Source organism: Aquila chrysaetos, chromosome 5 (assembly GCF_900496995.4).
Source record: "Aquila chrysaetos chrysaetos chromosome 5, bAquChr1.4, whole genome shotgun sequence".
NCBI classification, from domain to species: domain Eukaryota; kingdom Metazoa; phylum Chordata; class Aves; order Accipitriformes; family Accipitridae; genus Aquila; species Aquila chrysaetos.
This window is the reverse complement of record NC_044008.1, coordinates 50,287,487-50,311,366: the sequence shown is the minus strand read 5'-3', so window position 1 is coordinate 50,311,366 and position 23,880 is coordinate 50,287,487. Positions and strand designations below refer to the sequence as shown.

Below are 23,880 nucleotides of genomic sequence, written 5' to 3'. Positions count from 1 at the left end.
AGCGCCCGGCTGGCAGCCACGGCGGTAGGGGGCTGTGGGTAACCCCACGCTCCCTGTGTGCACGCTCCAGGGCCGACCCTGAGGAGCCAGCGCGGGTGGCGTTGATCGGAGGTGACCCGCCTCGCCCTTCTCCTCCTCACATCACCCCCAGAGCCACCCCCGGCTCCGAGGGAGCTCCACGGCGGCCCGGCCCGGCCGCGCCCCACCGGGCCCGCAGGACAGCGGCCGGCCGCCAGCCTCCCGTCGCGTCCCCCCGCGGCCTGAGCCCGGCCCCGCGGCCCCGATAGGGCCGCGGAGAGTCCCCGCCCCCGCGGGGGAGCGGAGGCCCGGGAGGGAGGGAGGGAGAGAAGGAGGGAGGAACACCGCCGAGTTCCGCCTCAGCAGCCATGGCCGCGTAGCGTCTCCTCGGCGGCCGCGCTCGGACATGGGCCTGCCCCGGGCCGGCAGGCTGAGGCAGCGAGTCCCCGCGGCGGTGAGTACGGAGGCGGCGCCCGGGCCGCCGGGGGAGCGAGGCCTGCAGGGCAGGACTCGCCTCACGCCCTCCTCCGGCCCCGGCGGGAGGGGGCGGGGCGCCCTTGGAGGGGAGCCCCGGGCCCGGCCCCGCCGCGGGGGCGGGGGCGAGGGGGGGGGGTGCGGCCCTCAAGGGGCTGCGGGGGGAGCCGGGTTCGGCCGTGCGGGGGGCGGCGTGGGGGAATCGGGCCTGGGCCGGCCGGGAGCCGGCAGCCCTCCGGCCTGGTGCCGGCGGTGTGACCTTGGGCAGCCCGCAGTCCCCCGCAGCCGCAGCCCGGCCGGCGTGACGCGTGAGCGGGGCCGGGGAAAGCCGCCCCGGAGCCCGAGGGCGGCCGGAGGAAGATGTCACGGAAGCAGCGCTTCCCAGAGTGCGCTTCTCCGGCCGGAGCGGCGAGCTGCGGCGTCACGGAGACTACCACAGGCACCGGCCGTGCCCGCGGCGGCGGGGTCCCGGGCCCGCAGCCGGGCGCCGCAGGGTTTTTAACCAGCCGGTTATAAACTTGGAGGCTTTTTCAGCCTCTCTGCCACCTCCCCGCCTTCTTATCGCCTATACTGTTTGCGTATGCTGTGCAGAGTTTCATTTGTCTAAATAAGAAGTGAAGCTGTTTGTACTCTTATTTAGACTGAATAACTTCCAAATTTCCTGTATAAAATTCAGCTTATTTGTTTTTAAGCAAGTTAACTTTGTAGTGTCTTCCCACCCCATCAGTATCAGTTAAACCGTTGGATAAGCAAACTGTCAGAAAGGATTTTCTCACTGTGCAAAAAGAGTGGTTCCCAAGCTTGGCAGCGCAGGTAGTTTCAACATGGTACATGGCCAAAAACAGACCCATGACGTGTTGCTGCCATGATGACTGGTGGTACCCAGCAAAATGATGAAAGTTTGGGTACTCTGTGTGAGTATAACCACGTTGCTATAAGAAGCCCCAATGGTTATAATCAGCCTATGCACATTAAGTTAATAATACTTTATTACGTACCCGAATTGGTGATACACAGTACTTAACATGTCAGTTTATTTCAGACTGTGTTAGTGTATGCCTCTTGCAATATAACTGCTTCTGTGCATTGTTCTCGCTATGGTCATTCCACTTAAAGCTTACTCATATCCTTAGTAAAACAGGCATGATAATTAAGATGTTGAAAAACCTGTTACCAACAGGTATGTTACCCTGTCAGTGTAAAACTATCCATTCTAAGTATTTTAAATGCCCGTAAACATCCAAGTATTACTTCCCTTATACTTTTGGGGTATTGGCCTGGTTTTCAGCACTCTTACATATGAAAAAGGACCCTAAGATAATACTTCAGCTGGGGCTGGAAAAGATCCACAGTTTTGAATTTGGTCTTAGTTTTTAAGAAAAAAGTTGACAAACCCGAAATAGGTTGTTTCCTCTTCTTCACAGGGTTGACCAATAGTAGATTTAGCTATTATGGCTTTTTCAGTCCCTTGTATTCATGGTTTTAGGATCCAGTTCTCTTTTCTTGCTGGGAAGGAACATACCTCTCTTCCTTAGAGGTGTGTGAAAGATCCACATACGTAATTGGAAGGGTTCATTGATGCCTCAGTGTTGCCATTGTATTGATACAGTGATTATAAGTGCAGAGGAAAATGGAATGCTTGGCAAAAGTGAATGTAATCTAGTCAATAGAGCCTGGAGAAGCAAAAGTTTATCCTGCTAAAATGGATGTGATTCTGATAAGAAAGTACAGTTCATTGCACCTCCTCTAGTGGAAACAAATACAAACCTTGTACAGAACTTGCAGTAGCTGGTCTATCTCCATGCATTTCACTGCTGTATGTTAACTACTGAGTATCTTTATTTGTGCAACTTATTTTGCTGGATCTCTCTATGGGGACCAGGCCAGTTAGGAGTCCAATATCTGCAAAAACTGGTGTTCAAAATCAGCTGGTTATATTTATATATGAAGGAGCTGATTTGGATTCGGAATTCATAGTCTTCCCAAAGCCTGCTAAAAGAAAAAAAAACAAAACCAAAACAAACCACACCTCATTCATTTGAGTATAAGGGAAAAAATAAAAATCAAGGTTCAAGCACATCTTAAAATTTAGTAGAAGCTTAAGGAGTTTTAAGGGTCCTTATGAGATAAGACTGAGCAGTCAGCTGGCAACTAGCAATCACTCTGTAGGCCACTACTGACTAAAATCCAGTTAGGGGATTTTTGATGCATAAAACTGAAAATGCTAGTCATAGTTCCATAGTTAAGGTTCTGTACGGAAGAATAAATTAGAAACCGTAACTGAAATCTTGTATCAATTTATGACATATGCTGTATGTAATTCCATTAAGTAGGCTGTTGAGAATTTGATTTTTTTTTTTTTTTTTTAATTTAGAAAATGTTACTCCTAATCCATTCTTACTCATTTTGCTGCAGCATATTGTATGGATTATGGTGCTGTGGGAGGTCAAAGAGTAATACCTCATTCATCAGATACTGTGGTTACTAGCTTATGTTTTGAAAAAAGGTATAGAACTTTTTTCAGATCAGGAAATAAATGTAAGTTCAGCATCAAATTTGTCTGGCAATTTAAAGACCTGCAGTTATAACTTAGTAACCATATCAGGAGAACATGGAAAGCCAATTTTTGTTCTGGGCCAAAACTCAGATTTGGCTTTTATCCACTAGTTCTACATTTGTATAGATGAGGTTCCAGAAGAGCTGCCTGTATCAAGGTGTGTCAGCACCACTTGAGAATTTACTAGCATCCTTTGCCTTCCATTAAAAGGTTCATCTTCCACATAATCTTGGTTTTTTTTCCCTCGTACACACATAGACACAGTAATGTTATATTCATATCTTTTTTGGACTACATATTTAGTTACAATATTCTGTCAGAACACAACCAAATGCTGCCACTTAAGATTAAGAAAATACTGGTTACATAACAGAGCAAACATTGAAGATATATTTGGAAAGGACTTAAAGCTTCAAAGAAAAAGTCTATTTACAGTTCCAAGTGGAATAAGAAAAAAGCCAGGTAGAGACATGCTCTGAAGGTAGGATTAGACAAGCAATGCTAAAATCTTAATAAGAGTGAAGCCTTTCTTTGTAATTCTATGAGTTAGAAAGTGTGTCTTTGTTTTAGGCAAAGAGGCTTTTAGATTGTAAAGGTCCTTTACTTTGGGTCAGGGGTATGTCTGTGTTTTGTTTCTACTGAATGCAGTTCTTCTAATGAATTTTCTGCCTTGTTTTCAGCACCTAAATATCTACCTGAAACATAAGACACCTTATATAGGGAAGGTGTTTTAAGATGAGTGGGGTATGGGATATATTTTTAATTTTATACATTAATATTAGTATTTGAAGACTTTATTATTTACTTTCTAGAATTATCTGTAAATCAGTCTCCTAAGGAAGGATTTTTGACAAGTTTATCAACTTTGAAAAGTTGCTATGTAATTGGAAATTAGCAAGTTCAGCATCTGTGTTCAAGCAGTAAGTTATCTAGCTAGCTAGTGTTTAGTCTGACCTTGGCATGCCAGACCTTAAACCAAAGACTCATCACTAGACATGTATCTTACCTTATTTTTGCATTTATTTCCAACATGGACTTATCAAGTGTTTGGGTTAACTTAATATCTTTATTCAATAACCAGTTCCTAGATCAAGAACAGTCAACCTACCGATATTATATGCAGTGATACTTTAAAGAATGTAACAGCTATGTGCCATGGGAAGGGATCACATTCCCCATTCTTGGCTGCACATGCTGACTGCTCTCCTTGCACAAGCTGTGTAGCCTTTCTGCCTCTTCAGCAAGCTGAATTGGCTCAGTAAGAGGTTGGACAAGTACCAGACCAGCATGAGAAAGAGGGAGGGAAATCAGGACCACCTCATTTCGCGGCAGTCACCTACAGATCAATTCAGTTGGCTGAAACTTCACTCTGAGGTCACTGGCTGATGGTTATTTGGTCACACTTGTCATGCTGATCATCACCTTGAGGGTGGAGGGGAAACACCCTACCTTCATCTTGTCAAAGGCAGTGTGGGTTTTCACTACTAGGAAATTATTTTCTGGGATCACTTGAGCATCTTCTAATTAGTTTGCCTTCATTTCTTTGGTATTGTTAGCACCTTAATGTCTCACTGCTTTAGAGGGAGCTCAGTGCCTCCCCTGCTACCCCCAAGGGCTAAAATAGCTTACCGTGTATTAGACTCAAAGACTTGTAGTTAGACTACCTGTATGAGCTTAATGGTCTGCTCTACACAGTATGTCAGATGAGATGATGTAATAAACCCTTCTGGCCAAACTCTGCTTAACTATTTCATGGCTACCTGGAGAGCACTTCCAAATGAAAGCAGAAAGACAACAGTACCTAGGAGTTTAAGACCTACAGCACGTCCAAGAAGTTTCAAGTCAACTTTAACAGTTACAACCTTCCTTTTCTCAGCTTGTCTCTTACCAAGACATTAGAAGTCGCCTTTCCAAGGGTGTAGTGTGCATTTGCAGAGGTTTGTGCAAAGCTAATGATAAAATAATTATCCATTACAAATTTCAGAGTATAGAGAAGTCAGCTAATTTTTTATAATATACTTACTGGCATTACAGTTGAATAAATTTGCTGGATATGATGATTTTGAACACTCTTAAGTCAGCATTTCTTCTCTTATTATTTTCTTATTCTTCTGTTAGCAACATATTGCTAATATTCTTGATAAATTACCTAGAGTGATTTCAAATAATTCTGTCACTTTGGGAGGATTAATTTATACAGTTAACTGTTCAGCCACTCTGCATCTAGTGCTAGCTCACATAAGGTGAGATAAATTAGGTAATAAATCCATATAGCTAACTATAACTGTATTAAAAGTCATTGGAATATAATTGGGCTCTCCTTACTTATTTTCCCTCCCCCACAGAAAAATATTGATAGAGACTTCTAAGAAGCTGTACCAACCTAGAAGGAACATAAGTAACAACATTAACATGCCTGCTGTGGCGTCTGTACCTAAGGAGCTATATCTCTGTACTTCATTGAAAGATCTCAACAAGAAGACAGAAATAAAACCTGAAAAGACGAGTACAAAGAGGTATATATATATTTTAATTGATTTTGGATTAATATTAGAAGTATTACTGTTACTCTCTGAGCAGGTTCCAGAACTACTTATGTTGTGGATCTAAATTTCCTCAATTATTTCTGTTAGATATAAAAATCTTTGATAGTCTTATGTGTGGATCTCTCAACTATCACATAGGATATACTTACTGCCTACAGAAGGTAACTTCACATACTGCCAAAACATGACTTGGACAGAGCACGATGCCCATGAAAATTCGCGTACTTTGAGAAAAGGCTACATAAATGCAAGTTCTTACAAATTATAAAAAGCTTAGCAAATGTGTGAATAGAAAATATTTTGCCTCTAGCATTTTTAGACAATCAATGATTTCATTTTGTCTTACTATGAATTAGTTTTTCCTCAAAAAAATGTTATTTTTAGAAGGGAAAAGTACTTTTTTCCATATTTCAGTATGCTATTTAATTATGGAAGATTTTAAGTAAGGCTAGTAAACAAGCAAGCCAAGAGAAACATTATTTGGAGGAGCATGATTGTAATTCATATTTAATGAAAGCCTTACATTAAGATGGTAAAATCAAACAGTTACTATATGGGCAGAGGCTGTGAACACTTAAAATGACATCTTGTAATGAAAAGGTGTTTGAGGACAAGTCAACAATCACATGCTTTACTCCTCTTCTTTGATTCCAGTTATGTGCAGAGTGCCCTTAAGATTTTCAAGGCAGCGGAGGAAAGCAGATTGGACCGAGATGAAGAAAAAGCTTATATCCTATATATGAAATATGTGACTGTTTATAACTTCATTAAAAAGAGACCTGATTTTAAGCAGCAACAGGTATAAAAGCTTTGACTGACCTCTTCTGCATTGGTAGAACTATTAGAAGTACAGAGAATTACACTAATGCACATTCAAAGGGTTACACTGGTATTAAGTAAACTGTCTCACTTATGATGATATTTTTTCCTTCCTATTTTTGACAAGTCTATTGTTAATTGCTTTTACAGTTTATATACACATAAGGTATATAAATTTTCAGATCTTTATTTTTTTAGAGAAGTGTGTTCCTGTCATCTTTCCCATTCAAACTTTTTTTGGTGCAGTTGCCTTGCCTAGCCTTTATTTATTAGTGCTATAGAACAATTTTACTTAAAAACTCATGTTTGAGGGGAAAATATTTTGATTCAAAACAGTTCATTTTGTTGGTGTTAATATAATTATAGTATCAATTCTCTGTACATTAGCAGCTCTTGATATGCACAGAAGTAGGCATTATTAAGCTGTAATATTAATATGTGGGGTGATGCTTGTAATTTTAGGATTATTTTCATTCAATTCTTGGACCTACAAATTTAAAAAAAGCTATTGAAGAAGCTGAAAGACTGTCAGACAGCCTTAAGCTCAGGTACGTGAATACAGTTAATAGATAATATACTGTTCATTATACCTGAAGCCTGTACATGTGCAATTGCAGGTTTTCATGCTATTTAATAGTAAGGGATTGCACTTGAGTAGATCTTAGATACGTGAGACTGTGGGGGGGTTAAATTGTTTATCCACAAAAGTCTGTTATTAGAGATAATTTTTGTTATCACGCAATTCAATAACTTGCCACTGTATACATTGTCTCTTAATTCTTGGTAACTATGATTTGTTGATATTGTCTTCTATTTTTATTTAATGACTAATAAAAAGAAACCACAAGATATAAACTATATATGTACTATAGATGTTCAAGAGCCATTTCCTCCTTACCCTTTTCAGCATAAAGTTCTGAAACCAAATATGCTAATGAATTTTCCTAATATTTACATATGTTAAAGTGCTCCTAGTGTAGATTTAGTTTACACTAACAAAACACATTTTTTGATTCTTTAGCTAGCTGCTACACCTTTTCTCTACCTCTGCCACGTGCAGACATGTATATGGAAGTGCACAGTTTTGCCAGTATGTAACTGAGCTGATGCTAACGGGCTTTTGGGTAGCTCATTTACAACTGTCAAGTTACCTGTCTTTGTGCCATAAACCATGATATTGTGTCGTTAAGAAGTTGTAAGGTAGAATCTGTCTTTAAGTGATGTTTAGTGCAGTATGTCTTGCTTCCAGCCTTATCTGCTTCTCACATCCTTAGCAACTATCTTTCTCACCCCCTTTAACACTTTCCCTTCAGCTAGGGACATTCTCTGTCCCCCCCAGTATTACTGTGAAAGCATATTCTATGCCCTTCAAAGTGCTTAATCCATAAAATTAGTTTAGGTGAACAAGGAAATAAGAGTATAGTTACATGTATATGAAAAGAGGCTTTCCAAAGGTGTCTCATAATACTATGCATGAAACATCCTTTAGGTTTTCCTTGTTTTTAGTTAGGAGTCTTACAATTCAACAGAGCTACAAATTTACTGTAAGAGTAAACACTGATAGAATTGTAGAAAACCAAAATTATTTAAAGACTTACTTAGTAACTTGTGCCTTTTTATGAAAGGAACAGAGTTTGGAAAGTTGACACAACTTTAGGGTACTCTGGGCAAATACATTTAAAGGAAATTCAAATGAAACATGACTCCTGTGTAACTACAGAAGTGGTTTCGGGGAAATTATTTGTATAATTTCTTCTCCAGGCAGTAGGCCAGCAAATAGTTTGAATGTTAATTGTTAACTAAAAGTGGAGCTGCTGAAACATCAGTTGTATAGGAGCAGGAATACCTACATGAATGATCTATGTGCTTCAAAGGCATAAATGAGAAATTGATGGGTAAATATTCCATACTGACTGAATTAAACTAAAATCTGAAATATGCTTTAGTGCCATTAACTCCAAATGAGAGCAAAATGCTGTTCTAACTTACGATGCCTTTGCCAAATCAAGAAGCCTGTTTAAAAAAAAATAAAATTACAGACTTGCAGCTCCTTCCTATTAGTGGCCAATTAGTAGAGTAGACTTGGAGGTAGAATTTGATTTAGTGATCTAGTTTATTAACACAGTACTTTTGTTATGAAATACAGCTGTATTGTTGTCATTTTAATCCTGATTAGGCAACATATGATGAAAATGAGCAATTACTAATACAGTTCAGTTCATGTTTCACTGCTTGGTTCAGTCATCAAAATTGTTAGTTCAAAACATTATTTTTTGTTTTATGGATCACTAGTAACCCTTGAGCTTCTTAGTTATATTAAATATAATAGAATACTATTTAACAGTGATGTGACTATACAAACCTGCAGTTGGTGATCCAAAAGCTGTAGTTTGGAGGTCACTGGTTTACAATATCATGATTGTCCTTACAATGGCAGAAGGCTGGGAGGTTAATTTTAAAGTCTAAGGCTTTATGAAAAGGACAGCTGGATGTAAGGCCTAGGTCCACCAAAGCTGTCTAGTATGCATGATTCTTGCATTGACTTCACTGTAGTCCCAGTGTTTGAAACAAACAGCCCGGACACAGGTGAGGACATAACAGTATTACGGAGTCAGCTTACATTCTGAAGGTGACTGCTACCATATAAGTAGTTCTGATCCGACTTCTCAGAAAAAGAAAATTTAGATAACTGAGCTAACTTACTCCTAACTGTTATTGTTAGCTCTGTTGTAAAACCAAATAAAATACCTGGGCTGATTGTTATAATATATTGAAGTTTACCTGTAACTCACCAATACTTACTCTTTCCTCTACAAAATGAAAAACCTATTACATTTAGCAACACCATAGCTAAGCATGACCCCAGGTTTAAAGAAAAAAATTAGTTAGCCTTAAGAGCAGTGGCTATGAAATAGGACCCAAAACAAGATTTAAGAATAAGAAAACCAACTCAAGAGTGGGGTTAAAATGAGGTTCACTGGAAATATAAAAATTGACAATACTTTAACTTTTTTTAAACTTTAAATACTTTTTTTTTTCCCTCCTGAAGACTTGATGATTCTGATGTTAATTATCCAAGGCTAGCCAATAACACAATATTAAAAAAGAGGCTTTTTTTTTTTTTTCCCCAATAGATATGAGGAAGCTGAAGTTCGGAAAAAACTTGAAGAGAGGGACAGACAAGAGCTACAGAAAAAGCAAGAACCAAAAGATGATGGAAAGAGTTCAGCCAAAAACTCTTCAGAAAGTGCTGTGGATTCCAAAGGAAAAAGCCAAAGGGTAACTGAAGATGTTTACAAACTCTAATTCAGTCTAAATGCATAGTTTTAATCTAGCATTTGATCTCTACTAGTAGCTATTTCCAGTTCAGAACCATGTTGTTTTTTTTTTTTAAAATTAGCTTATACTCCCCATAACCCTTCTTTGACATTTCTTTGGAAGATGTTGAGTCCTACCAACCTTCAAGTCTTGCATAAGATAGACTAGGTTTTTTTTTGTAAAGTCAAATTCTATTTTATAATAGAACTAGCTAGTGTAAGAAACCCAAGGTAATGGTAATAAGCTGATGTTATGGGTAACATATCTCTTCTTTAGGAGAGAGCTGACTTTTCAAGCACTAGTGTGGAAAGAAACTAATTTCTCCAAAATACTTCACAAATTTTATCTCACAGATGATGCTGTCCTACACTGTATTGCCTTTTTAACTGGTTTTTGTCCAGGGAGGGCAGCAACCTTGGTATGCTTTTAGTACATTTGTCAACACATCTTTAGAAGGAGCTTTCTTTTTCTAGGTTTCTTCGTGTGGCTTACAGCCTGGCCAGTTTCCCTCAAGCTATATGAGAGTCAGTGTCTGTTGGCCACCTCGGTTCTGAGTATTAGATATTAAACTAACTTTTTTTTTCTCTCCTTACAACACAGATTAATGGTGAGAGAAAGCATTCACTGGAGAAAAAGGATCAGTCTGACAGTCTAAGTGGTAAGAAATGCAGTGTTCACACAGATGTGGAAAAGGTCTTCATATGACTATGCACCTATCACCTAAGCAGTTGCAATTCTTTTAAGGAGTTACTTCACAGTCAGAGTATTTTGATGAAATTCTAGTATCCTGCATTTCAGTAACAGTGACTTAGTAATTAATTAGGCTCTGTACTGCAGCCTTCATCACTTCTTTTGAACTTAGAAAGCTGTACTTAGTTTTTCAACAGTTTAATAACTGAAGCTGAACTAGCCCTAAAGTGATCAATTTAGAAAGAAAAATGTCTCTTCAAATGATAAGAAAAAATATAGGCAAGGCTGAAATGTGTCAGCTTTCTCAGTTAAATAAGAAATTTTGCCTTTCCCCTCCCAACTTCCTGGTTTTTGTTCCTGTAATATGTGAAAGTGTTCTCTAAAGTTCTTAACTGAAGAGGAACTTCCGCAGCATGTAGTTTACAAATGCTTGCCTATATAGCTTGATTTAAATGAGACCGCAAAAAGTTAAACTAGTTTATCACTGAAGTGTTCAGTGTTGCCTAATTCAGCACATCAGGTGCTAATCACTACAGTAGTGGGAGCAAAAGGTCCAGTATATTTATTCTATACTGTCTCACCTCCATGACTTTGTGGGATTTTTCTGTTCCATCTGTTCTTAGTCTTGATTGCACCAGTCAGATGTGGTCGTAGCTATCTCCATTTATAATATAGCTTTTTACATCTAATAGCTTCTCTATTTCAAGGAACAGTCACAGCTGAGAAACTGTTTGCAATGATGTCGGACAAAAATATTGAATTGATTATAATGGATGCTCGAAGATTGAAGGATTATCAAGAATCCTGTATTCCAAGATCTATCAGTGTCCCGGAAGAAGCTATCAGTCCTGGGTATGAAATAATGTTAAATGATAGTGAAATATTTAGTTTCATAAATTGACTGGAAAAAAGTTACATGCTTTCAAAGCTTGTACACTTAGTTTTGGAGTCCCTGATATATACCAGTGGGTAAGATGTATCTGGACAGCTCTGTTCTTACATGTACTGACTTTAAGCCAGAGCATATTTATTTTATCCAAGCACATAAACATATATGGATTATATATTGTTGGACAAAATGTTACTTGTACATTTGTCTTTAAATGCATGTTAATACATTTCAGAGTTACTGCTAATTGGATTGAAGCTAGACTCCCAGAGGATTCTAGAGATCCATGGAAGAGGAGAGGACACTTTGATTATGTTATACTGCTAGACTGGTTTAGTTCTGCCACAGACTTAAAGCTAGGAACAACTCTTCAGAGCCTGAAAGATGCGCTTTTTAAGGTTGGCAAGTTTCATGTTTTGTATTAATTCATCTCAATAAACAAGAAGGTCTTAAAGCACCTATAATTACAAAGTATTTGGAAGACTTAATGACACTTTAGGTGAACATCTTGGTTTAGTTTTCAAAGACTGCTTATTTTGATAGCAGAAGTGTAGTCTGAAGTTTCACATTCCCATGCTTGTGCTCTAGTAGAGGACAATATAATTTATTAAATAGGTAAACAGCAGAATGATTCAACTCCCCTCCTCAACAACTCTCTCATGAACTTAAGAGTTCTTGGCTGACAGAGTTATTTGGGAGAGTACTTAGTACTGTTTGCCAGAAACATTGTCACCCTCTTTCCTGTATTAGCAACTATAATTCCTTATTCATGGGAACTGGCTGGCCACCTGCATAGGCAGGCCAAAGAAGGCTAGCTTCTTTGCAGTCCTGTCAGCAAGGCACTTCCTAGAATGGAGGCATTTTGGTGAAGGAGACCCCAGAAATATTTTGAGCATTGTTAACTTTTCTGCATTATTGAATATAACTTTTAGAGAAACATGAATTTAAATTTGGGCTTCATCAGTGCAGGGAGCTTACAGACTCAATATTAAGCAGATGCTCAACATTTTCACGTCAGAACTCCGGCTATAGCTGTGTTGTCCTTACTCTTTATATAGGTGGCTCTTGTGAAAGACTGCACATCTTTGTTACCTAGACATTCAAGACTGGGGTTCAGAGGTAGTTCAGGCAGTTCTCCCTGTTTATTGCTTTAGGAATAGTCTCTGAGCCTCTGTGCCTTGTTCATGTTCTAATACTGAGGACCTCAGGAGGAGGGCAGTCTGGAGCCTGAACTCTCAAGGGTTTTTCAGAAAGTTAACATCATGCTTTCTAAAGCCGATATCGCTAATCACTCAGCAAACTTACCAGATAAGAAACTGAAGCAAATATTTTAATAAAAATATTTTTCTGCATGGAGGATCATTACCTCAAGTAGTAGTAAGTGGTTCTTTCTGTATTAGAAATATTCAGACCCTGTTGTAGGTAGAGCCAGGAACCTAACTGTGTTGGGCATTCTCCAAACACAAGGAGGATCCCTGTTCCCCAAAGGGTTTTTGCAGGCCACTTAATTCTTATTTAAAAATCTCAAAAATAACCTGTCTCAATGTAATGACTAGACACAGAAATTTCAACAAGAGTTGAAGAGTTTCTTTTCTATTTTTAAATCGTTTCATTTCAAACTTTTTTCCTTATAGTGGGAAAGCAAAACTATACTGCAGAATGAACCTTTAATTCTAGAAGGAGGTTATGAAAACTGGCTCCTTTGTTTTCCCCAGTACACAACAAATGCTAAAGTAACTCCACCCCAGCATAGCAGGAGTGAAGCAGTGACTGTTTCTTGTAAGTATAAAGGATGCTCCCCCCAAGTATTTATAATTACTGGATGCATCTTTAATCATTCAAATATGCTTGGGATAGCCTTGTTCTGGCTAAATCTAAATTTTGGGATGGAACATGGGGGTTATTTTGCTTTTGTGGTTTTTGTTTTAAGTGCTCTCATGCTTCTCTCCCCCCTCCTAAAGTGGATTTTACATATCCATCTCTGGAAGAGCCAGCTCCTGTTCCACCTGTTGTTGCTATAAAGCCATCTCGAACAGAATTGATTGAAAATGAAGAAACAGGAGATAATTTGGAAGAGAGACTAAAATCGCTTAACAGACCAAATGTACAGGATGCTGCTGTTCCAAAATCTGACAGTTCATTTGTAGTTAATCCAGTATCAATTACAAGAAGTATCCCTGAGGTAAGCTGTGTTTCTTTTTCTCAGAGTTAGCATATGGTTAATTTATTAGTGACCCACCACATGCAGAAGCCTAAATCCACAAGGAAATACACTCAGTATTTAAGCCTTGTACACAAGTATATTGGTACAGAGACTATTAGTGATCTGGAAGCCATGATAACTAATCTGCAGAACTTTATGAAACTGACTATACTTAACATAATTGCAGAGCTTTTAATGAATATTTTTATGTGAGCACCTAAGAAATTGAAGGTTATCATTTGATCATTAATTCAGAAAGTCTATAAGCAAACTTCTCTACTCAAAACATATATGATGAAATACAGGGAGGGTAGTTAGGCTATGGCTTACCTTGGCTATTCCAAAGGCCTGTTTTCCAGCAACTCTATCTTCCTTCAAATAGTAAAACATTTAGGTGGTGTGTCATTCTTGGCCCAGTAGTGAAAGTACAGGGATTTGTTTCTTCCTTCTATGGGGATAAAAATTTCTAAAGACACCTTTGTAGAGTCCTTGCACAAAAATAACGTTTTCCTTAAAAGACAAGGCTAAAGTCAAATTCTTCACTTTCACCCTTCTAGATACTGCCTTTGATACAAATTTCAGCCTGTTCTTCCCTGAATCAGACAAGCTTTTATTTCTTCAGAACTTCTACTTCAGCATCAAAACCAACTTGCTCTCCTAGGTCTAAGCATAAGTCATTCTTAAATACCTCTTCCCATCAAGCAGATCTGCCTTAATCACATGCTCTGGCACACGACTGGGAGAGGCAAGCCCAAATTGGGCTGCCTGATTGCTCTGAGATGTTCACCTTTGAAAGCTTGAAAATAAAGAGTTGTAGTAATCAGTGCTTAATGCTGTCCTTATGGTTCTCTAGGGCTTGTTGATTCTTATCTCACATCTGGAAATTAAGTGAATACCTAATTTCACTAACAAGCAATTTGAACTACCAGATTTAATGAAATTGAAAGTTTGCTATCTCTCTAGCAGAAGTCAGCTTTATATCATCTTTATTCTCTTATAAATCTCACTTAGAAAAAGTTTAGCTAACAGAGTGGTAATAGCTGTAGTGAATTGTTGTTGTACACTTTGTGTTACAGGTTGATCGTACTAAAAAGCCTTTGCTAAAAATCCCTGATGATAACAGACCAAAATCTCAAAGTACAGTCAGCGATGGCCAGCCTGTTGAGAATGGACGGATAGTTCCAGACCGGTCCACAAAGCCATTATGTGATGCAAAGAGCATTCTGACAGAAGAAGAAAAAAGTCGTGTACATGCAGAAACTGCTGCTCTGTTAGAGAAAAACAGACGGGAAAAAGAGCTCCGGGAGAGGCAACAAGAAGAACAGAGACTCAAGCGAGAAAAACAAGAACAAGAACAAAAAGCAAAAGAAGAACAGAAAGAAAAGGAACACAAAGAAAAGCTACAGCAATCCAAAGAGGACAGAGAACAGGAGAGGGATGAACAAATAAAAAGAGAACAAGAGGAAAAGGAGCAAGAAAGAGCACGCAAAGAAGCAATGGAAGCAAAAAAGCAAAACAAAAATGAACTAGAAAGCATTGGTGCAAAAAGGATTGAGATTGACAAAATATCTGCGGAAGAAAGAGAAAAGGGAACTCGAACACCAGAAACACAGAGACGGGCACTGGGCGATGCATCTCAGACCTTTGTGACTGCTTCAGGCAAGGTTAGTGAAAAAGAGAAAATCATCACCAAATGTGGAGTAGTTATTCAGCATGATTTGTGAGTGCATATTCTAGTATCATACTAATCTAGAAGTTTTAAATATATAATTGGATTTTTATTTAGGCCATTTTTACATAAATGTAGAGGAGAAAGTTAAAACCAAGACACAAATAGACTTAATTTTTTTTTTTGCAAGACAGCCTTGATTCTTGCTTGTAGGTGGGCAGCATGGAATCCCCATAGGATAATAAAACTTACCACTGACATGGAGCTAGAAGGAATGGTTCATAGTCTGCAATCCTCTGTTTCAAAAATAGAGGCATGGTGGCATTTTCTCTCTTGCACCAGCCCAGTACTATATATTATACTGTTGTAACACATGCTAGGAACAGAATTGTATTATCGTAACAAACTCTTTAGTGCCCCCAGCTGAATAAATGCTGATATAACAGGATTTTGTTGACTAGCATAGGAAGCAAAGCAATACCCTAAGCTAGTATTTTTGCTGAGAACAGTCTGGTTCCAACTCTTTCGGAGGGATCACAGTTCCTTCTTTCCTCATATTCTTGAAAAAAATTGCAAAATTTCTGAGAGTGTAAAAATCATCTAATCATGAAACTTGAACCATTGGTGAAGCCGAGTTAATAACGGAACAGATGTCTTTAAAACCATTTCTCAAGAACATGTGTTAGGATATTTTTCTCTCTCTTTGCAATTGCAGTTGTTATTTGACCAGACTTTGGTGCTTGTGTAATGCAAATGCACAACGAAGCCAAAATAAATCTTCCTGGGCAACCTTAGCACAGTCATTCTTGAGCTTTTGACTGACAATGCAACTTCACATAATCCCAAAATGACTGCCTAGGATAAATTCATAATGTTGGCTTCACAGTTTGCCTTTTTCATGGCGAGGCTTTGTCACAGTGAGAAGTAAAAGGGGAAAGAGTCTTTCATTTAAAAACAAACTTCAAACCCTACAGCTTTTAGGGAGGAAAGTAGTATAGGTGGAACTTCTGCACTTCATTTCTGAGCCTTTGAAAGTATGTAACAGACTGTCTTATTTGACACAACATTCAGCCTCAAAGGCTATTCCAGCGAATTGCCTATAGTATAGATGAGGAAGAATAAAAACGATAGGTAGATACCTGTTCTAACCACTTCTTTGTGGCATGTGCATTTAACAACCAAAAAAGAGAATATAACTGCTTTTTCCCTATTTTGCTTTATCAGCATTCTTTACTGACATTCCAGATGAAAATTGAAAGCCTTCTCTCAAAATCTTTTACAGCAAACTGGGGTTAAAGGACAACCAGACAGTGGAGCTCAAAAGCCAGGACCCCTTAGAGAGGATTCTGAACAAGATACTGAAAGACTTAAAGTAAATACAATGTGTTGTATGTAGCCAAAACCAATCAAGCGCAGATGCTTTATGATTATTATGTTATGTTAAATTCCACCTCATTTTAATTTTTAAAGTCATCATCTTAAGAAAAGACTATGTCATGTTTACAGCTGTTTGTTTGCTTTTTTTCATTTGTCATATTCATCTGAAAAAAATATTTGAAGCTTTCACTAGAAGTCTTCATATGTTTCTGATGGCATTAACAAGCATTCCACACTTGTTCGTCATCTCATACATACTCCTTTGTGTACCACTTTGAAAGGGAGAAAAGATCATCCCTATGTGTTTAACAGAAGCACATACTCCTAATAAAGTAGCTTCTTTAGGGAAGAAATTGAGTATTCAGGCTTTTGTGAGACTGAATTGTCCTTTTTTTCTGGAGCATGTCAAGAAACAGCTTTTGTTTAGACTGAGTGATAGAAAATAGTAGTACTATATTACCATTATAATAAATTGTATTTCCAGCTATGATCAAGGATTTCATATTGAACTGTTTTGCACTGAATCATGTAACTATATAGGGAAGTCACAGGCAGCTTGCTGCTCTGCATAAGTAACTGTATGTACCTTACATTTCTATTTATTTATTAGTCTCAGCGGGAGCCGTTAATGAGAGCGCGAAGTGAAGAAATGGGAAGGATAATACCAGGACTGCCTGCAGGTTGGGCAAAGGTAACTTTCTATTCTGTTGTTACAATCAAGTGGCCTTGTTTAGTTTCATATTGCATTTCAATTGTGTCTTATTTCTAAGTTAGATTTTGTTTGTTTGTTTGTTTTTATTTTTTCCCCTTCAACTTCCACATGGTTATTTTCTGAATTTTAATGTTATTTGTAATGAAACTAGGAGAGCTCATCTGCTGTTTCTGGTATTAAGCAGTTGCTGTTTAATATGCATTTTGGTGAAAGTGGTGCCTTCCAGTAAATTTAATCCATTAAGTATTGAGGCCAGTGATGACTGTTAACATCTCAATGTTTGAAAAACTCATGCACTGTTCTTACAGTAGTTTAAAAATAGGTAAGTAAGTTAATGATGGATTTTTACTTGGTTTTGAAACAATTTGTTTTTTTCCCCCAAGTTTCTGGATCCAATCACTGGAACCTTTCGTTACTATCACTCGCCAACAAATACTGTTCATATGTATCCACCAGAAATGGCTCCTTCATCCACTCCTCCATCAACCCCTCCAACTCATAAACCCAAGCCACAGGTGACCGTTGAACGAGAAAGAGAACACTCCAAACTGAAGCGCTCCTACTCTTCCCCAGATATAACCCAAGCCATTCAGGAGGAAGAGAAGAAAAGAATTCCTGTAACTCCTGCAGTCAATCGTGACAATAAGTATGTTCAATAAGTTATACCACAACTCATGCAATATAATAGTATATAGGACTTTCTTTGTGTTTAACCAACTGAAATTCATTAGTATTTTCTAAGTAGGTTTGAAAGGATGCAAGAATGATAGACTTAAATTTCATTGCTAAAAGTTCAATGTATAGGGCAGTTGTCTTTTGAGAATTAATGTAATTATTATGTATTAACATGAACTTCAGAGGTCACAGTGTAACTGGACAATAGTTGCTTTTTAAGTTGTGGTATTTGTGTTAACATATTAAATGCCAGTCTTCTGACAGCTTGTGAAATGCAGAGTTTTCAGTTTTTAAACTGGGTTAAATCAACAGCTAATTCTTCATCTGTGAATTTAAAAAAAAAAAAACCAAACAAACAACAAAAAAAAAAAACCCAAAAACCCAAACCCAAAACCAACTAGTATTGTCACCAAACACCAACCATTATTTAAGTTATTCATCTTGTGCCAGGATATTTCATTCCCTGTGAGGGAGGGTGGTTCTGTTGGCTTATATGCACAGCCTTGTCAAGTTTGAGACTCCTAAAAAATAACTTCTTCCTTACAGACCAGTCTGTTACACTAAAGCAGAAATTTCAAGACTCTCTGCATCGCAAATTCGGAATCTTAATCCTGTGTTTGGGGGATCGGGACCAGCTCTTACAGGACTTCGTAATCTAGGGAACACTTGCTATATGAATTCCATATTACAGTGTCTGTGCAATGCACCTCACCTGGCTGATTATTTTAACAGAAACTTGTATCATGATGATATTAACAGGTAACAATCTCTTATTCTCATCCTCTAATTTATAATTGAAGGCAAAAAATCTGCCTTTACAATTGTTAATTAAAAAAACCACTTAGTGGGGTTAAGGGCGGGTGGTTTGTTTAAGTAGGAGACATGCTAACTTGTAAGAATCTTGACATTTTCAAAATTCGTGTTTGTGATGAAATAGGTTTTACTGGACAGTCTTAATTAAATTGTGCTTACCAAATTCATAAATATAAGTGTACTAGAGTCTCCTAAAACCAAACAGAATATTTAAACAGCAGTTTACAAAACAAGCTGGAAACAGCGTACCTTCCATTAGGCCAGTCTTGAACATGGAGCCAAATTACAGTGCCAAAGTAGACAAAAATTTTAACTCGGTCTAACAGCCAGGTTTTTTTGGTCTAAAGAAATTACTTTGAAATTGGGAGAACGTCTTGAATTAATAATATTTAAAAAAAAAAAAAAACTTATTTGAAGGGCTCACTATATAATTTTTTTTGGTCTGTTTAATTGTATAGGTCGAATTTCCTGGGGCATAAAGGTGAAGTGGCTGAAGAGTTTGGTGTAATAATGAAAGCTTTATGGACAGGACAGTATAAATATATCAGTCCAAAAGACTTTAAAATTACAATTGGGAAGATTAATGACCAATTTGCAGGATATAGTCAACAGGACTCCCAAGAATTGCTTCTCTTCCTAATGGATGGCTTGCATGAAGACCTAAATAAAGTAAGCAATACACTTGTAACAAATGATACATCTGTCAGATGATCAAGAGAAATAAATTTTTAAAAGACCCTCTTATATCATAAGAAGATTGTTACTGGAACCTTGTATAGAAGGAAATGCAAGTATTCAGAATTAAAGTAGAAATTTAGTTTGAAACAGTATAACGTACTGAAGGGAGTAATGGAGGAAGCCTAACTAGATAAGAAATGGATGGCTACTGACATGTTCAAATATTCTTGCAAATATTCAATAGTATACTTGCCTATAGATGAAACCTCATATTTTTGTATATGTTAATATATAGCTATGGTATTTAAACTTCTGTTATGCAGGCTGACAACAGGAAAAGATACAAGGAAGAAAACAACGATCATCTTGATGACTTCAGAGCAGCAGAACTAGCCTGGCACAAACACAAACAGCTCAATGAATCCATTATTGTGGCACTCTTTCAAGGCCAGTTCAAATCTACAGTGCAGTGTCTTACATGTCACAAGAAGTCGCGAACCTTTGAGGCTTTCATGTATTTGTCGTTACCGCTTGCATCCACTAGTAAATGTACTCTGCAGGTACGGTGGGACTAGAGAGAAACAGTTTGTGAAGTAAAAGCATTTATCTGTGACTTCATTACAATGTTGCTCATGCTCAGCCTTTTGTTGAAGGGGTTGGTCAATATTCCAGCTTAATTTACGCTAACCTGAAACATGAACAGATCTGAGTCTTCACTATTTTTTAATTCTTTTTTTTTTTTTTTTTAAACTTTAAAAGGTTATTCCTTAAAAGTTTTAAAATACAAGCAGGATGGAAATACTGAAGCCACAGCAGCAGAAAAGACATGTATAGTATTTGCTTTTGTAGGTAATAGCATAAATATTTTGTGTTTTTAAACAAAGTATTGTAGGTGTATTTTTAAGGACTTGCAGCTAATTAATATATGTAGTAAAATTTACTTCCACACATGGATTTAATTCACTTTTCCTCATTTTTGTGAAACATAGCATGCAGGTACTTAATGCAGGTTAACAACCAAATAGGAAACAAACATTTCTGCTACACACTTGTAAACACCAGCCCTTCACAATCTCTGTTTGTATTTTGTTTTAGGAATGCCTTAGATTGTTTTCCAAAGAGGAGAAGCTCACTGATAACAATAGGTTTTACTGTAGCCATTGCAAAACTCGAAGGGATTCTTTGAAAAAAATAGAAATTTGGAAATTACCACCTGTTCTTCTTGTGCACTTGAAACGGTAAGAGAAACGGTGATTGGTGAAAATTAACTAGGATGAAGTGACCAGGCTGTCATGGAGATTGATTGTTCTAGTGCAATAGCTAACCATTTTTAATTAGAGAAAGGTTCCAGATGTATTTCCAGTTGTAATGTTGCAAAAAATTTTATTTTCATCTGATGCCTCTTTTATTAGGCTGTAGTTCACAAAGCACTGTTACAAGTAATATCTTTTTATTTGTGCTAAGAAACACATGTGCAAGCGTTAGCAAAACTGGGGGCCAAATGCTTTAGTTGATCTCATGTCCTGGTTGAAAAACAGGGAAAACAAACACACTTAATATTCTTAGATAGCCTGTGAACAACCTGTAACTTTTAATGATGCTTTTGAATTCTCTAGATTTTCCTATGATGGAAGATGGAAGCAAAAGCTTCAAACTTCTGTAGATTTCCCATTGGAAACGCTTGACCTTTCACAGTACGTTATTGGTCCAAAGAATAACTTGAAGAGATACAATCTGTTTTCCGTGTCAGTAAGTAACCATGTCACATTTCCAAGTTCAGCTGATCTTTATGCCAAGACTTGGCTTAGCCTGTGTGATTTATCTAGGTTTCCAGGCTGCCTACTTGGTTGCAGACTAAGTTGTTGTATTCTAAAAAGAATTATTAGTATTTAGTAGAAATCTCACGTTCTAGTTTATTTTGCTAACCAGGGAAGAAATGGCAGCTTTTGAGGCCATTAATTCTTTTCTTCTTATGTTTACAGAATCATTATGGCGGGTTGGATGGAGGGCACTATACAGCCTACTGCAAAAATGCTTCAAAACAACGCTGGTTTAAGTTTGATGACCATGAAGTTTCTGAGATCTCAGCATCATCTGTGAAATCCTCTGCTGCATATATTCTCTTTTACACTTCTTATGAACAGCGAGCAGTGGATATGGCCACATAAAGTAGTGTGGGTTAAGAAAACTGGTTTTCTTTTTATAAGAGCAAAGTAGGTATGGGAATGCATATAAATATGCAAAACTATGACAAACATAGTCACTTACAGATACGGGGATGGTTCCAGCAGCTTTTCTGCAAGCAAGCTCTTTCTGGTCAGTACTAGTGCTTAAAAATCAGAAGACTGATTAGTAATGCTTGTGGTAATACTGCCATCTGTGAAACCATTTAAAAAGCATACTTGCATTACCATTTATTTAAAAAACAACTATATTTTTAGTCTGCTCCAAAATTAAATTCTAGCTTAGTCATCTGAAATCTATTACCAAGTAGTTTAAAATGTCTTAAAATCCCAAGGCATATCTTGATTTTTATTTTTTTCTTTCACTGTTATGGCCTTTTCACATTTCTAACCTTAAGCTTGATTCTACTGTGAATACTCTAGAATGATGTAAACAGTTAGGAATGTAAGTGTACATATTGATTGCATACTTGCACATCAGAACTATGTATATAATAAAATGTTGTCCTTTTTGTGAGAATCTCTAAAACTCAGAGGACTGTGTTTATTTGCCAGCTCTAATTGCAACACTACTTAATAAAAAAGCAGAGCTGTATTTTTTTTCTGCTAGCTTTTGTCAATATTTGTGCACTTCAGAGTTAGTCTAAACAAACAAGATTTTCCTTTTTAATTTTTTAATATAAATTTTCATGTACACATGCATTAAAAACCTTAATGAAGAAATGATTTAAAAATATATCCTGTTAAATGTATGTTTGGGTTTGGCGTTTTTATTCTCAACTAGTTGTACAATGGTCAGGATTCTACGAATGAAAGTCTGAATTATACACAGTTAAACGTTCTTCAGATTAAAAAAAATACTACTTTGTGTAGAACTGATCAGTTTAAAAACTATTTTAGTTGCATCTTGTGCATTTCCCTGCTCTGGATTTGGGTTAGTTTTCCCTCTCTGATCAGGTTGGCATTCAAAAATCTTAAATTCTACATTCTAAGCTTTTATCTGTCTATGTGCCTGTGTCTTGCTGATGGAATTAAGACCAGGATTGATTGTTTTCCAAAAGCTTAGAAGCTGCAAACAAATCTGCAGTGCTAGAGGGACAAAAGTGACAGTACTAGAATAATGTCTTTTTATTTCTTACATTAATGGTCACTTCATGCCCTGCTCTCTTCCGAAACACATACCCTCAGTGGTCTGGTTGTATGCTTTCACCTTAATATTCTCCTATCAGTTTCTGCAAGGCAGCTTAAAACAATGCAATATATTTAACCAACAGAGAAAGAGGAATTTTCAGGTAAGTGGATCTATATGCTCAGCTTTGTTTTGGGTTTGTGTGGTGGGGTTTTGGTAGCGGGGGAGGGGGTGGCTCCTGTGAGAAGCTGCTAGAAGCTCCCACGGCTCCAGGTTGGACCTGCTGCTGGCCAAGGCCAACCCAGTCAGTGACAGTGGTAGTGCCTCTGGGATAACAGATTTAAGAGGGGAAACATGTAGTGGAGAGAGGAGCGGGATGTGAGAGAAACACCTGTGCAGACACCCAGGTCAGTGAAGGAGGGGGAGAAGGTGCTCCAGGCACCGGAGCAGAGGATGCCCCTGCAGCCCATGGTAGGACAGCAGGCTGTCCCCCTGTAGCCCATGGAGGTGAGTGGGGGAGCAGATGCCCACCTGCAGCCTGTGGAGGAGCCCACGCCGGAGCAGGTGGATGCCCCCGAAGATGGCCGTGACTCTGTGGGAAAGCCCGTGCTGGAGCAGTCTGTGCCTGAAGGACTGCAGCCTGTGGAAGGGACCCACGCGGGAGCAAGGGAAGAGTGTGAGGATTCCTCCCCCTGAGGAGGAAGGACTGGCAAAGACAATGTGTGACGAACTGTGACTGCAAGGTGTTTTAAGATTTGGTTTTACTTCTCATCCTGCTCTGATTTGATTGGTAACAAATTGATTTGGGGTTTTTTCCCCCAGGTCAAGTCTGGTTTTTGCCTGTGACCATAATCGGCGAGTGATCCCTCCCTGTCCTTGTCTCGACCCACGAGCCTTTTGTTATATTTTCTCCTCCCCATCCCAGTGGTGGGGAGCGAGCGAGTGGCCGCATGGTGCTTTGTTGCTGGCTGGGCCTAACCCACGCCAGTGTTCTTTTGAGGGATGTACGAGGTTTGTCATTGAAAACAAACAGACCTTGTACAAATGGAGCGGATGCATGTTCTTTAGCAGGCTCGGAAGGTGTAACTCTTCTCTCTAGAAATTACTTGCTGAAAGACCACAACAGATGA

At 38.4% G+C, this 23,880-nt stretch overlaps 1 protein-coding gene across 4 annotated transcripts; it reads left to right on the top strand.

The window, feature by feature from the left end:
- Positions 1-319: 319 nt before the first annotated feature.
- On the top strand, positions 320-22,373 carry USP8 (ubiquitin specific peptidase 8). Of its 4 annotated transcripts, none has more exons than XM_030016399.2 (20): positions 320-472; positions 5,395-5,565; positions 6,250-6,394; positions 6,877-6,962; positions 9,549-9,693; positions 10,333-10,390; positions 11,130-11,274; positions 11,547-11,709; positions 12,946-13,090; positions 13,273-13,493; positions 14,591-15,178; positions 16,466-16,555; positions 17,171-17,251; positions 17,656-17,918; positions 18,494-18,706; positions 19,219-19,429; positions 19,762-19,998; positions 20,534-20,676; positions 21,055-21,187; positions 21,421-22,373. In XM_030016399.2, the coding sequence occupies exons 2-20, from the start codon at positions 5,462-5,464 to the stop codon at positions 21,604-21,606; spliced, it is 3,357 nt and encodes a 1,118-aa protein (XP_029872259.1). In that variant the 5' UTR covers positions 320-472; positions 5,395-5,461; the 3' UTR covers positions 21,607-22,373. The 4 variants fall into 4 exon arrangements, with proteins under 4 accessions (XP_029872259.1, XP_029872257.1, XP_029872258.1 ...); XM_030016397.2 differs by having other exon boundaries at positions 11,115-11,274; XM_030016398.2 differs by having other exon boundaries at positions 320-476; positions 11,115-11,274.
- The last annotated feature ends 1,507 nt before the right edge of the window (positions 22,374-23,880 follow it).

What these genes read in the sequence shown, in the direction of transcription:
- USP8 (XM_030016397.2), top strand. Translation starts at nt 5,462, where the DNA reads ATGCCTGCTGTGGCGTCTGTACCTAAGGAGCTATATCTCTGTACTTCA. An exon ending in TTGTGACTGCTTCAGGCAAG is followed by an intron (nt 15,179 to 16,465) that starts GTTAGTGAAAAA and finishes AATCTTTTACAG; the next exon opens with CAAACTGGGGTTAAAGGACA. An exon ending in AAGATACTGAAAGACTTAAA is followed by an intron (nt 16,556 to 17,170) that starts GTAAATACAATG and finishes TTTATTTATTAG; the next exon opens with TCTCAGCGGGAGCCGTTAAT.